At 35.0% G+C, this 18,278-nt stretch overlaps 1 protein-coding gene across 9 annotated transcripts in view; it reads right to left on the reverse strand.

Annotated features, from left to right (window-relative positions):
• Positions 1–18,278, reverse strand: part of NFXL1 (nuclear transcription factor, X-box binding like 1) — a 56,701-nt gene that overhangs the window by 19,419 nt on the left and 19,004 nt on the right. For all 9 annotated transcript variants that reach the window (XR_004350064.1, XM_032633216.1, XM_032633217.1 and 6 more), the window contains 5 exons: positions 18,045–18,167; positions 14,598–14,688; positions 6,813–6,933; positions 6,423–6,582; positions 5,595–5,686 (listed from right to left, as the gene is read on the reverse strand). Coding sequence is in view for 8 of the 9 variants with exons in the window: in XM_032633216.1 (XP_032489107.1) it covers positions 5,595–5,686; positions 6,423–6,582; positions 6,813–6,933; positions 14,598–14,688; positions 18,045–18,167 (587 nt within the window). In the remaining variant the exon portion in view is untranslated. The remainder of the gene's footprint in view (positions 1–5,594; positions 5,687–6,422; positions 6,583–6,812; positions 6,934–14,597; positions 14,689–18,044; positions 18,168–18,278) is intronic.

The raw sequence follows: 18,278 nt of genomic DNA on the forward strand, positions 1-18,278 counted from the left end.
AATGTCACGTCTTCCCAACTTCATCTAGATTGAACACAATTCCAATCAAAATCCCAGGAAGTTATTTTGTGGATATCAACAAACTGATTCTAAGGTCTATATAGAAAGACAAAAAACCCAGGATAGCCAACACAGTACTGAAGAACAAAGGCAGAGGACTAACACTACCCAACTTCAGGCCTTACTATAAAGCTACAGTGATCAAGACAGTACAGTACTGGTGAAAGAATAGACAAATAGATCAATGGAACAAAACAGAGAGCCCAGAAATAGACCCACACAAACATAGCCGATTGATCTCTGACAAAGGAGAAAGGCGATCAAATGGAGAAAGGGTAGTCTTTTCAACAAACGGTTGGTGCTGGAACAAAGGAACATCCACATGGAAAAAAATACAAATAGACTTTATACATTTCACAGCAGTTAATTCAAAATGGGTCACAGACCTAAATGTGAAATGCAAGACTATAAAACATAGGAGAAAATCTAGGTGACCTCGAGTTTGGCGATGACTTTTTAAATACAACACAATCCATGAAAGAAAAATGGTTAAGTTGGATTTCATTAAACCAAAAACATCTGCTCTGCCAAAAACACTTAAATAAAAACTGGTTTTCATTAACACAAGCCACAGACTGGGAGAAAATATTTGGAAAACACGTATCTGGTAAAGAACTTGTATCCAAACTATAAAAGAACTCTTAAAAACTCAATAATAAGAAATTAAACAGCCAATTAAATAATGGGCAAGATGTGAGCAGAGAACAGACACCTCACCAAAGAGGATATACAAATGGCAAATAAGCATATGAAAAGATGCTCAACATCATATGCCATTAAAGAACTGCCAATTAAAATGAGATACCACTGCACACCTATTAGAATGGCTAAAATCCAAAACACTGACAACAGCAGTTGCTGGCAAAGATGTAGAGAAACAGGAACTCTCATTCATTGCTGGTGATAATGCAAAATGGTACAGCCACCGTGTTAGTCTGGCAGTGTCTTATATAGGTAAACATAGGCTTACCGTATGATCCAGCAATAGCACTCCTAAATATTTACCCAAATGAGTTGAAAATATATGTCCACACAATAACATGGACATATGTTCTGTGAACATGAACGTTCACAGCAGCTTTCTTCATAACTGCTAAAACTTGGAAACAACTAAACTGCCCTTCAATAGGTGAATGAATAAACAAACTGTGGTATATACATACAATAGAATATTACTCAGCAATAAAAAGAAATGAGCTATCAAGCTGTAAAAAGACATGGAGGAAACCTAAATGCATATTATCAAGTGCAATATGCTAAAAAGGCTATATACTGTGGGATTCCAACTATAGGACATTTTGAAAAAGACAGAACTATAGAGAGAGTAAAAAGACCAACAGTTTCTAGAGGCTTGAGGGCTGGGGAGGTGAGGGATGAACAGGAGGTTCTTAGGGCAGTGAAACTATTCTGTATGGTACTGTAATGGTGGATGCATGAGATTATGCATTTATCAAAACTCATGGACCGTACAACTGAAAAAGTAAACCTTTACCAAGGTAAACTATAGACTTTCGTTAATAATAATGTATCAATATCAGTTCCTCAACTGTAAAAAAATTCTACTCTAAGAAAGAAATTGTATTACCTGGACAGTTCATGTGACAAATAATATTTTTCAACATATACTTCATAATAATAATTTTGTTATACATGCCACTGAAAAATCATTATATCAGAGTTAGAAGGATCTTTATACGTATGTTTTTGGTTTTTAAACTGAGATAAAATTCACATACCATAAAGTTTTTACTTTTAAAGAGTACAATTCCACACTAATATAAGATATTAAGGGAAACTGCGTGTGTGTGGCAGGACCATATGGGAACTCTTTGTATTTTCTGTGAAATTTTCCTGCAAACCTAAAAAAGTCACCTAAAAAAAACAGTCTATTTAAAGAAACAAAACAAATATTTCATTTCCCTTTAAAGGGACTGGTTTAGCAATTGTCTTGTGATCCTATTCTGGCCAGTGAAATGTGAAAAGAGTTTTACTATGGGGCTTCTGGGAAAGGTTTCCTCAGTCTTTAAATAAAGAAGAAAATGATGGTTGAAGGCTTAAACAGTGTCCATTTCTCCCTTTGGAAACTTCACTAACTGGATGGGAAGTTTATCAGAAGGGCAAGTAGCCTGAGAGCAAAAAGGACACACTGAGGATAAAATGTAAAGACAGAATCCAGGCTCTTGACGATAAATCACTGAATCAACCAGATTAACCAACCATGAAGCAGCAGTTCTACCTCCAGTCTAACTGTGCAAGGCATAAATGTTACAATGTCGCTTTTTATTTAGGGTTTTTGTTACTTGAAACAAAAGGCACCCTAAATGATACAGCACATATTATATGTGTTATATGCACATGTTCAGAATTCTTTTATCACATGGCCAAAATTATTATTAAATGTAATGTTATTTTTAAAACAAGAGGGCAAGAAAACAGGAACACTGTACTCTAATATGAAATTATATTAACTGGATAGTTCATGTGACAAGTAATATTTTTTAATATATCCTTTACAATAATAATTTTGTTAGACATGTCACTGAAAAATCGTATCAGAATTAGAAGGATCTTCATATACGTTTTTCTCCTTTTTAAAACTGAGATGAAATTCACATACCATAAAATGTATACTTCTAAAGAGTACAATTCAGAGGAGTTTAGTATATTCATGAGGTTGTGTAACCACCGCCACTACTTAATTCTAGAATATTTTCATAACCCAAAGAGAAACCCTGAAACTATTAGAAGTCACTCCCCATAGTCTCCTATCCTCAGCCCCTGCAACCACTACTCTACCTTCTGTCTCTGTGGATTTGCCTACTCTGGACAGTTCATATAAATGGAATCAAACAGCATGTGGCCTTTTGTGTCTGGCTTCTTTCATTTAGAATAATGTTTTCAAGGTTCATCCACGTAATATGTAAATGTATCGGTAATTCATGGACTTTTATAGCTGAATAATATTCCATTGTATGGCTATACCACATTTTGTTTATCCATTCATCAGTTGATAAAAAAATTGTTTTCACTTTTTAGGCTATTAATAATAATGTTGCTATGGACATTCATGTACAAGTTTTTTTTTTTTTTTTTTTTATGCGTTACGCGGGCCTCTCACTGTTGTGGCCTCTCCCGTTGCGGAGGACAGGCTCCGGACGCGCAGGCTCAGCGGCCATGGCTCACGGGCCCAGCCGCTCCGCGGCATGTGGGATCCTCCCAGACCGGGGCACGAACCCGTGTCCCCTGCATCGGCAGGCGGACTCTCAACCACTGCGCCACCAGGGAAGCCCCATGTACAAGTTTTTATGAATCTATATTTTCAGTTCTCTTGGGCATAGTCCTAAGAGTAAAACTGCTGGGTCATACAGTAACTCTATGTTTAGTCTCCTGAGAAACTACCAAACTGTTTTCCAAAGTAGCTACACCACTTTACATTCCCAACAGCAATGTATAATGGTTCCAACTTCTCCATATCTTCACCAATACATCATATGTCTTTTTTATTATAGCCTTCCTAGTGGATGTAAAATGGTATCTCTTGGTGGCTTTAATTTACATTTTTCTAATTAATGATATTGAGCATCCTTTCACATGTTTACTAGCCATTTGTAGATCTTCTCTGGAGAAATATCTATTCTAAGCCTTTGACCATTTTTAAATTGGATTGTCTTTTGGTCTCTCAGTCTAAGAATTCTTTATATATTATGGATAATATACAAGATATATGATTTACAAACATTTTCTACCATTCTGTGGGTTATCTTTTCAATTTTTTGATAGTGTCCTTAAAGCACAATTTCTTGATAATGTCCTCTGACTTAATTTTCATAAAGTGCAATTTATTTATCTTTTCTCTTGTTGCTTCTGCTTTAGGTGTCATATCTAACAACCAATGCCTAATCCAAGGACACAAAGATTTACACCTTTGTTTTCTCCTAAGAGTTTAATAGTTTTAGTTCTTACTTTTAGGCCTCTGATCAATTTTGAGTTACTATTTATATATGTTGTGAGGTAGGGGTCTGAGTTCATTTTTTTCCATGTGAATATCCAGTTGTACCAATACCATTTGTTGAGAAAAGCATTCTTTCCCCCATTTAATTATTCCGACAGTCTTGTCAAAAATTAATTGACCATAAGTGTATGGATTTATTTCTGGACTGTCAGTTCTATTCCCTTGATCTTTATGTCTATCTGAATGCCAGTATTACAGTCTTTGGTCTTCTTTAATTTCTTACAACAATGTTTTCTAGCTCTCAGTGTACAAGTCTTGGATTTCTTTTATTAAATTTGTTAAATAAACAAAATGTTTGTTCTTCTTAATGTTATTGCAAATGGAACTGTTTCCTTAGTTCAATTTTCAGATTGTTCACTGTTAGTGTATAGAAATAAAATTGACTTTTGTATATTCATCATGTTTCCTATAAACTTACTGAACTTATTTAATATCTCTAATAACTTTTGTGAAGATTCCTTAGGATTTTCTATATACATAATCATGTCATCTGAAAATACAAATAGTTTTACTTCTTCATTTTCTAGTCTAATTGCTCTAGCTAGCACCTCTAATATAGTATTGAATAGAAGTGGCAGAACAGACATCCTAGTCTTGTTCCTGATCTTAAGGGGGAAAGCTTTAAATCTTGCACCATTAAGTGTGATGATGTTAACTGTGGGTTTTCATAGATGCTCTTCATCAGGTTGAGGAAGTTCTCTTTTATCCCAAGATTGTTGAGTGTTCAAGAAAGCATGTCAGATTTTGTCAAATGTTTTTCTGCATCTATCAGCTGTCCTTTATTCTATTGATAAAGTATTAACAGTGATTGATTTGAATCAATGATTGATGAATGAATGATTGATGTTGATTCAACTTCGTATTTCTGGGATATACCCAACTTGGTCATGATGTATAAATCTTTTTACATGTTGCTGGATTCAGTTTGCTAGTATCTGGTTAAGAATTTTTGCATCTATATTCAAAAGGGATATTGGTCTGCAGTTTTCCTGTGATGTCTTTTTCTGGTTTATTATCATGGAAATAGTAGCCTCACTGAATAAGTCAGGAAATGTGCCTGCTTAGTGAAGCATTGGTGTTAATTCTTTAAATGTTTGGTAGAATTCACTAGTGAAGTCACTGGTCCTGAGGTTATTTTTGTGGTAAGTTTTTGGTTACTAATTCAGTCTTTTTACTAGGTATATTCAGATTTTCTACTTCTTCTTGATTCAGTTTCAGTAGTTTGTGTGTTTCTAAGAATTTGTCCATTTATCCATGCAAACAGTAACGAAAAGAGTAGGAATAGCTATACTGACCCATCAAACTCTAGCTGGGGAAAATGACTCAAAAAGACATCTAGAGGAGCGTTTTAAGCAGTATGCAAAATATATTTGGAAAAGAATGAAACAGAAAGAGAGACTACTTTATAGGCTAGGCCTGAAATAATGATGAACTGAAGAAAGAAAAAGGGGAGAAGTTTCTCAAGATACACTTTGAACTATGTCAAAAGATTTTTTTTAAAAGCTAAAATTCTAATACTTACATAGGAATAGGCACTTGACACGGAGGACAAGGCAATGCAGTCTGAATAAACGCTGGTTCAGACGGCTGTTCCCAAGGGCCTGAAGGCTGGTGCTACAAGTAAAATAAATAACAATTTTTAAGTCAGAGGGGTTAAATCATATGGCCGATTTAAGGATCTAAGAAAAAACAGTTCCACGAATCCTCTGCTCAAGCCGGCTGAAATTTTTTCAAGTACTCAACAAATTGTGCTTATTGAGATATTTTATTCCATCCTTAAATTCTATCAGATTGTTCTCCGCTAACACGTTTATATTAAAAATTGAGCCAGATTCCAGTTTTTAAATGACAGAACAAAGGCAGTATAGACTCCTTCACTTCTCATAAGCCAAAAGAATAAAACACAGAATTGTAAAATCCAAATTCCACCAATAGAATTTAATCTCCATTATTTTGTTCACTGTTGTCTCCCCAGCACCTAGAAGAATGCTTAACACATAGTAAGAATTCAATAAATATTCACTGAATATGTGAATGAATCTTTGAGGAAACCAGGAGATATTTATAACCCTAAACTATAGTATATGAAGGAAGACTGACAAACTCATCTGTATGATGATTATAACATGACCATCACACTGTACTTGCAAACATTTTATTGATTTCTCCTTTTCTATATTGTGAATTTCTTAAGACAAAAACCAAGTATCATTTACCTTATACCCCAGCTCCTATCACAGTGTTTAACACCCAATAAGTACTTCATCATTGCTTGTTGAAATGACTAAGTAAAATTAAGAAAATATGACCCACAGCAATGCATTATGTCTTAATAGTACTGTTCCCTTACCCTGCCAGTTTGCTTTATTAATGCTTGATCATGACATGGAGCAGGACACAAGTGACCACATTTCTCCAAAACCTTTCGGCAAGGTTGATGACATGGAGGACAAGAGCCAAAGTGACAGCGATGTTTTTCTTGACTTGTATGATGGCAAGTTGGTGGTCGACTAAATCATAAAGTACAATTTTTAAAATTACTTTTGATCATTGAACGATTATATCTAAAGTGCAATTATCTATTTATATACCTTCTAATTCCATACAGAATGAGCATACTGTGAATATTAATATTTTAGAACATTAAAGCAAAATTGAAAATACTAACAAAATGAAAAATCGGTATGAATTTAAATCTGTAAGACACCAGATATAAGTCTGTTCAGAGCTTTGTACTAACCTGCACTGCTCTTTGCACTTGGGGGGTCTTGTGGTACGTTCTCGGCCACAGGGTACTGTCACCTTTGTATTACCACAATTGCACTTCACACCTACAGTTTCTGGGCAGGGATAACAGCTACCTGAAAAAAAGGTCTGAAACTTAAAGAGAAATTTCCTTAACTACCCAAATTCCCATCAATAGTAGAATCAATAAGTTTAGTATATTCACACAATGGGATACTCTAGGATGAGAATAAATGAATGAACCTCACACATATAACATTGAGCAAAAGAAATCAGACACCATCAATATACAGTATATGATTCCATTTATATAAAATAAACAGGAAAAACTAATCTATGCTGTTCAAAATCAGGATGATGATTACAAAGGACACAAAAAGTTTGGGAAATGCTGGTAATGATCTGTTTAATAATCTGAGTTCTGGTTATATGGTTATGTTCAGTTTATGAAACATCATCAAGCTGTACACCTGCAATTTGTATACTTTTCTATATCTACACCAGTACTTCAATAAAAAGCTTTAGAATTTTCTTTAAAATTTTCTAAAAGTTCTGTTCTAAATAACAAATTTAACACATTACTCATTCAAAACTACACCAGCAAAATGGAGCTAAGTCTTTGGAAAATCTAATTTAGCAATAATCTTTCTGGCTTAGTTTCATACATACATCTACTCAAGTACATTATTTTTAAATAAATTCTCCAATAAGAGTGACTTCTCTCATAAGGTTATTAACAAGTACAGTCAATTTTCCATTACTCATGCTTTGCGAAAGACTCTAAAATCTCATTTTAGGCTATAATTCCAAATACTTCTCTTCTCAACATTTCAAAAGGAAACATTTTTAGGGTTTCAGCTTTTTACCTTCTTTTGTTATGGGTAGAAATACACAAAGACCAATTGAAAAGAAATCTTTTAAACAAGCTATAAAGTTCTCTCCAAGGCTTTGACATCATCCTAAGGGCTTTCTTCCCACTCTAGTTTTCCGAATAGGCTACCCCATTAGAAATGAAATAGTAAGAAAGGAAGGGCTTCCCTGGTGGCGCAGTGGTCGAGAGTCCGCCTGCCGATGCAGGGGACACGGGTTCGTGCCCCGGTCCGGGAAGATCCCACATGCCGTGGAGCGGCTGGGCCCGTGAGCCATGGCCGCTGAGCCTGCGCGTCCGGAGCCTGTGCTCCGCAACAGGAGAGGCCACAACAGTGAGAGGCCCGCGTACCGCCAAAAAAAAAGAGAAAGGAATAAAGAGTCTTCAACTAGGAAGTAAGTATCTCAAGAAATTGCTGCCTAGGTGTCAGGTCCAAGCAAAATACTGAATAGCAATTAACCTGATAAAAAGCAGATTAATGATGAAAAATAGTCTGGTTAAAAGCCTCTATTAGTTCAAAACAGTTCCCTAAAACAAAAGAGGTTAAGAATTTTGATTCAAATAATGATCACAGAAAAAGAAATAAAGTAAAAAGCACCACAGGGAAAAAACACACGTGTATTATACAAATTATCAAATTTATACTTCAGTGTTTTGATAACTATAATCCAGTAAAGTATTATCTTGATGGTAATGCAAGCCAAGTTATCCTGACTCACATGATCAAACTTTATTTTGGTCTTTCCAAAAGAAAATTTGATGTCACATTTTAAAAAAAATTAATAGTGACATTTATGTCAGTTCTTACTCAGCACATTATATTAATTTCCATACTTAACAATGATAATTTTCATTCACCTTCAGCAATCAAAGAGAAACTTATCAAACATAACCTTTTTGCCGCCCTAAACTACAGCATCACTTTTCCTTTTTTAAAATTAAATCTTGAGAATAAGGGATAATTTCCCTGAACAGTTTTCCTAATGAACTCATTACAGACACCTGTACAACATGACATAAATTCATGTAACTTCAGTGATAATATTTTTTAAATGAAAAAGGAGCATACAGAGTATAAATACAGTGACTAGTGCGTCAAAAGTCCAGTAATTCTAGAACCATAACCATAGAAGGCCTTAAGCTTTAAAGAACTATAAGTCAAGCTTTCATATATTCACAGCGCAAACATGCACGTAACACCCTCTCCCTATGAGTTACAGTACAACTTGATTATGAAGGTATCTAGAATAATGGAAAATGACATAAAATAATGATTCTATGTATCTTATGTAACTGAGTATTAAACAAATGGTAAGAGTTGCACAACGGTATCTTCACACACTTTCCATTAAGGTAAATTTTTTTTAGGGGCTACTAAGTTTCTTTTCTAAAAAATAAACATTCTGCCAAAAACTAATTAATAATAATTGAACCTGGATCTGATCAAACCTCTAGCCCCACTAACAGTTTATAGAAAATACAGAGGAAAATGTCAAATAGTACCGCGGAGATGCAATCTGCAAAATCCAGACTCTGTGAAACTAAATAAAACAACCTAGTTTCTTAAACAAGTGACAAAGGAAAATATATAAAAAGATGGAAAATTATAGAAAAAGAGGGAAATTACAGATTCATAGACTTTAGAGACATCAACCAACTACAATGTCAATCTTATTAAGGTTTCTCAGTCATACAAACTGAAGTAAAAAATGAAGGCATTTATGAGACAAAAAGATATGTGAACACCAGATATTTGCTGATATTAAGAAACATTAACTATTTTCAGCTTAAGAATCCATCTTTCAGAGATGCATATTGAAGTATTTATGGGATTTGCTTCAAAATAATACAAGAGGGGGATATGCTTTCAACATTTCTCCACTAAGAATGATGTGTGCTCTGCCCTTTTTGCAGATACTCTATATCAGGTTAAGGATGCTCTCTTCCATTTCTAGTTAAGTTTTCATCATATATGGATGCTGAATTTTATCAACTGTTTTTCAGACATTTACTAAAATGATCTCATTTCTCCTTTAATCTGTTAATGTGATGGAAACATGTTATTAGATTTACTAATCTTAAACCAACCATACATTACTGCAATAAACCCAACTTGGTTATGATACATTAAGGTTTTGGATAGCTAATACTGTAGTACCAGATAGCTGGATTTGAGTGGCAAAAACTTTAATATTTTACAAACATGTTCATCAGTTAAGACTGGCCTGTAATTTTCCCTTACTTTCCTTGAAAGATGATATAATGAGCTGGAACACATTACTTTTTTACATACACTATCAAATAGTTCACAAAGAGATTAAACTTATACATACTTTAAATGTTCATTTGTTAAAAATCATGTGTAAAAATCACCTAGGCCCGGTGTTTTCTTGGTGAGAAAATTCTAAACTACTGATCCAATTTCTTTAATGGTCATACAACTAGTCAGGTTTGCAACTTAAAGTGAAGGCTATGTTTTAACAGTGGTCTCCAAGGCCCTATACATATTCTCCTTTCCCCAGCAATCATTTATTGCACCATCTCTCTGACCTCGTCTCCTGACATGTGTCCCCCTGAGCAACCACTTCAGTCCTCCTTCAAATGTTCCTGTCTCAAGGCCTCTGTAATCAAACTACCCCATCCCCATTTCCCCAGGGCTTGATCCCTACTTCTCTCAGGATTCCCCACACATGTCATTCTTTCAGAGTCCTACTCTGACCACACTATATAAAACAGTATATACCATCCCAACTATCACAATTTTACTCTAATTTTCTTTCTATACTTGTCACTATCTGATATTCTATATTAATGTGATTATTTACTTGTATTCTAATTGAGGGAGAATTAAAAAGTAAGCTCCATAAAAGCAGGTACGTTGTCAAAATTGTTCACTCGTAATTCCAGTGCCTGGTACTTAGTAGACACTCAAAAATACTTATTGAATGAATGACTAACTTTAGAATGTTAATGAAATTCAAATTTAATGGGTCAGTGATATACTATGACTACAAAAGGAAATAAAATCCTTTTACATGAGAACCAAAAAACCAGTTCTAAACTTTACAATTTAAAGACACTTGGGCTTCCCTGGTGGCGCAGTGGTTGAGAGTCCACCTGCCAATGCAGGGGACACGGGTTCGTGCCCTGGTCTGGGATGAACCCACATGCCGCGGAGTGGCTGGGCCCGTGAGCCATGGCCGCTGAGCCTGCGCGTCCGGAGCCTGTGCTCCACAATGGCAGAGGCCACGGCGGTGAGAGGCCCGAGTACCGCAAAAATAAATAAATAAAGACACTGACATTTTTGGATTGGGTTGTTTGTTTCTTTGATATTGAGTTGCTTGTATATTTTGGAGATTAATCCTTTGTCAGTTGCTTCATTTGCAAGTATTTTCTCCCATTCTGAGGTTTGTCTTTTCGTCTTGTTTATGGTTTCCTTTGCTGTGCAAAAGCTTTTAAGTGTCATTAGGTCCTGCTTACTTTTGGTTTATTTCTATTTCTCTAGGAGGTGGGTCAAAAAGGATCTTGCTGTGATTTATGTCATAGTGTTCTGCCTATGTTTTCCTCTAAGAGTTCTATAGTGTCTGGCCTTACATTTAAGTCTTTAATCCATTTTGAGTTAATTTTTGTGTATGGTATTAGGGAGTGTTCTAATTTCATTTTTTTATATGTAGCTGTCCAGTTTTCCCAGCACCACTTATTGAAGAGGCTGTCTTTTCTCCACTGTATATTCTTGCTTCCTTGATCAAAAATAAGGTGACCATATGTGCGTGGGTTTATCCCTGGGGCTTTCTATCCTGTTCCAATTCTCTATATTTCTCTTTTTGTTCCAGTACCATACTGTCTTGATTACTGTAGCTCTGTAATATAGTCGGTAGTCAGGGAACCTGATTCCTCCAGCTCCGTTTTTCTTTCTCAAGATTGCTTTGGCTATTTGGGGTCTTTTGTGTTCCCATACAAATTGTGAAATTTTTTGTTCTACTTCTGTGAAAAATGCCATTGAAAGTTTGATAGGGATTGCACTGAATCTGTAGATTGCTTTGGGTAGTATAGTCATTTTCACAATGTTGATTCTTCCAATCCAAGAACATGGTATATCTCTGCATTTGTATCATTAATTTCTTTCATCAGTGTCTTATAGTTTTCTGCATACAGGTCTTTTGTCTCCCTAGGTAGATTTCTTCCTAGGTATTTTCTTCTTTTTATTGCAGTGGTAAATGGGAGTGTTTCCTTAATTCCTCTTTCAGATTTTTCATCATTAGTGTATATGAATGCAAGAGATTTCTGTGCATTAATTTTGTATCCTGCTACTTTACCAAATTCATTGATTAGCTCTGGTAGTTTTCTGGTAGCATCTTTAGGATTCTCTATGTATAGTATGTCATCTGCAAACAGTCAGTTTTACTTCTTCTTTTCCGATTTGGATTCATTTTATTTCTTTTTCTTCTCTGATTGCTGTGGCTAAAACTTCCAAAACTATGTTGAATAATAGTGGTGAGAGTAGGCAACCTTGTCTTCTTCCTGATCTTAGTGGAAATGGTTTCAGCTTTTCACCACTGAGAACAATGCTGGCTGTGGCTCTGGCACATATGGCCTAAATAGACATTTCTCCAAAGAAAATATACAGATTGACAACAAACACATGAAAGGATGCTCAACATCACTAATTATTAGAGAAATGCAAATTAAAACCACAATGAGGTATCACCTCACACCAGTCAGAACGGCCATCATCAAAAAATCTACAAACAATAAATGCTGGAGAGGGTGTGGAGAAAAGGGAAACTTCTTGGGTGGGAACTGTGGGTAGGAATGTAAACTGATACAGCCGCTATGGAGAACAGTATGGAGGTTCCTTAAAAAACTAAAAATAGAACTACCATACGACCCAGAAATCCCACTACTGGGCATATACCCTGAGAAAACCATAATTCAAAGAGTCATGTACCACAATGTTCATTGCAGCACTATTTACAAGAGCCAGGACGTGGAAGCAACCTAAGTGTCCATCGACAGATGAATGGATAAAGAAGATGTGGCACATATATACAATGGAATATTACTCAGCCATAAAAAGAAACAAAGTTGAGCTATTTGCAGTGAGGTGGATGGACTTAGAGACTGCCATACAGAGTGAAGTAAGAAAGAGAAAAACAAATACTGTATGCTAACACATATATATGGAATCTAAAAAAAAATGGTTCTGAAGAACTTAGGGGCAGGACAGGAATAAAGATGCAGACATAGAGAATGAACTTGAGGACACAGGGAAGGGGAAGGGGAAGCTCAGACAAAGTGAGAGAGTGGCATGGACATATATACACTACCAAATGTAAAATAGATAGCTAGTGGGAAGCAGCTGCATGGCACAGGGAGATCAGCTTAGTACTTTGTGTCCACCTAGAGCGGTGGGATAGGGAGGGTGGGAGGGAGATGAAGGAGGGAGGAGAAATGGGAATATATGTATATGTATGGCTGATTCACTTTGTTATACAGCAGAAACTAACACACCATTGTAAAGCAATTATACTCCAATAAAGATGTTAAAAAAATAAATAAATAAAAATAAAGACACTGACAAATCAGATAACATCCACAGGGAAATGCCTATGGGGTTAATATATCTGCCATTTTTCCTAATGGGGAGGCAATATGGTATAACTGAAATATTATTAAACTTTGGGTTCACATCCTGACCCTGCAACTAGTTCTATGACCTTGGGCCAACAGTCTCTTTGCCTGCTTCCTCCTTTTACAAAACAACACTAATACCTTCCAAGATTCCTAAAAGGATTAAGACATTAAGGGAGATATCTAGTATCCACCTAATCCCAAAGGAAGACAACAAAAAACAGTACAGTAGTTTTTCCCAGGTCACAAAGCTGTTATTGGGTTGGCCAAATTTGTTCAGGTTTTTCCACAGATATGGAAACACCCAAACAAACTTTTTGGCCAACCCAGTACTACGTTCACTTTTGACTCAGGACCTCTTAATTTAAACCCATGCTCTTTCCACTACCTTATACTATCTTTCAGTAGATTCCATTTCATACCAACATACTCCAAATGAGTGAAGTTAACTCAGTTTTCAATCTCTAACAACTTAGGCACCCCTGAGACCCCTTCAGGTGGTCTGCAAGAATTTATGTACATAGATTAGAATTTTCCAGAAGCTATATGACAAGGGATTATCACAACAGATTGAATGCAGAAGCAGATATATGAATCCAGCTATCTTCTATTAAGCTAGACATTAAAGACATTTGCAAAAATGTAAAACAGTATCATTCTTCTCACTAAACTTTTTTTAGAAAGTAGCTATTTTTCACAAAAAAGTTACTGTATTAAGATGTAATGGGTACTATGGTACTATTTTTCAATAAAATAATAAATATTATTATATTTTAATTTAATTTCAAATACAATAAATATCAGTAGATAAAATCCACATTAACTAAAGGTCTTTGGGCCCAAAAAGAGTGTAAAAGGTCCTTGAGACCAAAAATTTTGAGAACCACTGGACAGAATATATACAATCCTTTACTAGATTTAATTTCATATCAATGTCTAAAATTCAAAATACTACTGAAAAACCTATTAATTAACTTAAAAACTATGTGGGGAAGGTTGGGTAGAAGTAAGGAAACAACATGGTATTATTGAAAGAACAGAAGTTTATATTCAAAAGGTGTGGGTTCAAATCTTGGCTATAATGCCTTACTAGATATTTCCCTAAGTAAATCACTGAATCCTCTTCAGCTTAAATTTCCTCATCCATAAAATAAAGATAGTGGCAACTGCTCTAACTTCTCAAGATTGCTAAGAGTAAGATAATAAATGTGAAAGCTCTCTATCAACGAGAAAGCACTATGTAAATATAAACATAAAATTACAGCTGTTGTTAAATTTTACCTCTATGGCAGACAGATGGACACTTATGGTTTCTACATCCTAAAGTCCGTCCACAGTTTTGATCACAAGGTGGACAGTTTCCAGGGCAACACTGAAGGGAAAGCAATACATAAAGAACAGGTAATTTGAAAACCGTACGTAATATGAATGTCATTACTAGTTATTCACAGAACTTAGGGAAATCAAAAGATAGTTCTTTTCACTATGAGAATAAAAGTATTCAAGAATATCAACATTCTTGTGTAGAATACGTTGTACTAAGAACTTATAAGTTTAAGTAGACAATGACCTAATTTAGTGAAGTCAAGCTAAATTTTCTTGCCCTTTAGTTAATTATTCTATGACTTAAAATAGTTCCATAAGATAGTTTCTCTTCTACTTATCTACACAGAAATTGACAACACTAACCACAGGAATGGATCTGGTCAAACCCTATAGTCAATTCAGGCAAACAATCTGGCTATTTTTAAAATTTAATTACAATAAAACCCATTCAATATATAGATTAGTTTGGCAGTTATTTTCAAACCAAAGAGTCAGAGACTAACTAAAGGAAAGAAGGAGAGATAGGCTAATTGCTTCTAGTGCTGTTTTGTTACTCCCTGATTTCCAATCTGTGAGAAATATAGCTGTCTATGACCTGTCCCAATTTTCATTCATGAACACAAGGCAACTACTTAAAGTTCCATCTTGCCATTCTAACTCCTTGACAAACTTTGGAAAGGAAATACAGACTACAATTTTCTTAAAGAAACAGGTTTTTAACCTACTTCAGAACAAGTTTCAGTATATAAAAATAGCTCAAAACAAAGTACACATTATTGAAAAGCAATTAAAAGTTAAAATAGTTCATTCAATTAAGCAAATATTTACCAAGTAATACTATGTGCCTATCACTTTCCCAGTGGCAGTGGGAAAAAAGAAGGTTATGTGGTCCACAACATGAATAAGCCTTTAGATGTTTGTTTCTCACCATGATGAGTAAAAATGACCAGATTTACTCTCCTGCCTTAAACAGCTAGAAAATCAGACAAAATATTTGAAACAGCAGTTTTTAGACATTAGACAACTAGGCAGCACAGGACAGAAACCCCTATGAGAACAGAAACAAACAAGGTGAGTCCTATGATAGCACAAGCTTAGACCTGGACACAAGGAAAAAGATCACAAGCAGAGTCCAGTGGTCTTACCAAGTTAAGGAGACAAAATTCATAGTTCAGAGAGGCAAGTGTGGTTAGAATTTGTGGAGAAGTGGTAGCACAAAGCATGAAGTTTATAATGTCTGGAAACCAATCAAAAGTCACCTAGCAGTAAAGAATAACCCAAAAGGAAAAGAAAACTCAATCAACAAAAATAGACCCAGAAATGATAGATGACAGAATTGGTAGACAAGGACATTAAAATAGGCATTTGAAGTATAACCTATTCACTTATATTCAAGAAGACAGAAGAGAGCATGAGCATGAAAAGGACAGACATGGAAGATATAGAAAAAGTCACAACTCCAAGTCTCAGAGATGAAAAAATACTGTCTGAGACGAAGAAACACAGGATGGGATAAACAATGGGATTAGACAATGCAGAAGAAAATTAGAGAACTTGAAGACAAACAATATAACATTAAATGTGAAAATTAAAAGGACTAAATAATAAATGTAGCATCAGTGACCTATGGGACTTCAAGCAGCATGACATACCTGTCACTGGAGTCTCAGTAGGCAATGGGTGGGGGAAATATTTGAAGAAATAAAGATTGAAAATTTCACAAATATGATGAAAACTATAAAGACATACAAGAAGCTCAACAAAAGTTGTACTAAAGAAACATGAAGAAAGCTATACAAAGGAACATCACAAATAAATTACTGAAAACTAATGATAAAGAGAAAAATCTTTAAAAATAGCCAAAGAAAAAAGATACATTACATACAGAGGAACCAAGATAACAGAGATAGTGGAGCAATGTGTTTAAAGAATGGGAAAAAAATTGTCAAACTAAAATTCTACAGTAAAAATATTTTTCACAAACAAAGGCTAAAGACAGTTCACAAAAGTTGCAAGCATTCATGACGAGCACTACAAGAAATGTTAAAGGAAGTCCTTCAGACAAAAGAAAATGAAATCAGATAGAAACCTGAATCTATATAAAAGGATGAAAAGCACCAAAAATCATGAGTTTGATGATAAATATAAAAGACTATTTACTTTTTCACACTCTTTAAAAGATACCTGTTAAAGCAAAAATAAAAACAACACATTTGAGGTTTATAAAATACATGGGTATAAAATGTGTAAGAATCGAATAAAGGAGGTAAAATAGAATTATTGAAAGACAACACTCAAACAGAAGACACAAAAAGAGGGAAAAGAACAGATGAAAAAATAGAAAATAAATAGCAAAATTACAGACTTAAATCCAACCATTTTATTAAAGATCACAATAAATGTAAATGATCTACACCCAAATTAAATGATAAAGATTTAAAATAAAATAATTATCTAAATAAAACAATTATCTAATTGCTGTCTATAAGAAATCCACTTCAAATATAAAGATTTGAGTAAGTTCAAAGTAAAAGAATGGAAAATATATACTGTATGAACACTAAGCAAAACAAAGTTGAAATCACTATATTTAATAGATTTAAGAACAAAGTATCTTACCAGAGATAGAGGGATAATTCATAATAAAAGGGACTCAAAAAAACTTCAAATCTACAGACTCAATAAAATTTTCCAGTTGACCTTATACTGAACCAAGATTCTATAAATAAGATCTGAACAGCAGAAGTTAAGCCTCTAACATGCCAAACAAACTACCACTAACACTGCTATGATGTTTTAAAGTCAGGGAACAGGGACTTCCCTGGTGGTGCAGTGGTTAAGAATCCACCTGCCAATGCAGGCAACACAGTTTCAAGCCCTGGTCTGGGAAGATCCCACATGCCGCGGAGCAACTAAGCCTGCGTGCCACAACTACTGAGCCTGTGCTCTAGAGCCCGTGAGCCACAACTACTGAGCCCACGTGCCACAACTACTGCAGCCCGTGTGCCTAGAGCCTGTGCTCTGCTGCAATGAGAAGCCCACACACTGCGACAAAGAGTAGCCCCCAGTCGCCGCAACTAGAGAGAGCCCACGCGCAGCAACGAAGACCCAATGCAGCCAATAAATAAATTTATTTTTAAAAAATAATAATAATAAAGTCAGGGAACAGAAACAGCCAAAGAACCAAGTAGAAGGAATTATGCATAGGACAAAAAGAGACCCTTGTTATTTAACAATCTTGTAAGATTTCCCACTAATACAAACAATAATGTAGAATATTTATTAATATTTCATATGGAAAGCAAAGAATATGCCTAAGTATTTGAGGAACAAGTCAAGATGGCACTTATCATGGGCCCAAATTTTAAGAGAATTTTAAAATCAGTTTTCAAAGCTTATTACCTTTCTCCTACACTGATGCTTCTGACAGTCCCGCAACTTAACACACTTAGTTTCACAAAGATACGGTTTATGACACGGCATTCGTTTAGTATGCTTTCCACAACGACAATGCTTCTCCACTTCCTGGAAGAATCAAATAAATGCTATTAAAATTGACTTTCGTTGACATGATTTTTACACTGTAATCTCTATAATTACTAAAAAATGAAAGAGAAAATTTTAAAAGTGTTTTGT

Source organism: Phocoena sinus, chromosome 5 (assembly GCF_008692025.1).
Source record: "Phocoena sinus isolate mPhoSin1 chromosome 5, mPhoSin1.pri, whole genome shotgun sequence".
Taxonomy (NCBI): Eukaryota; Metazoa; Chordata; class Mammalia; order Artiodactyla; family Phocoenidae; genus Phocoena; species Phocoena sinus.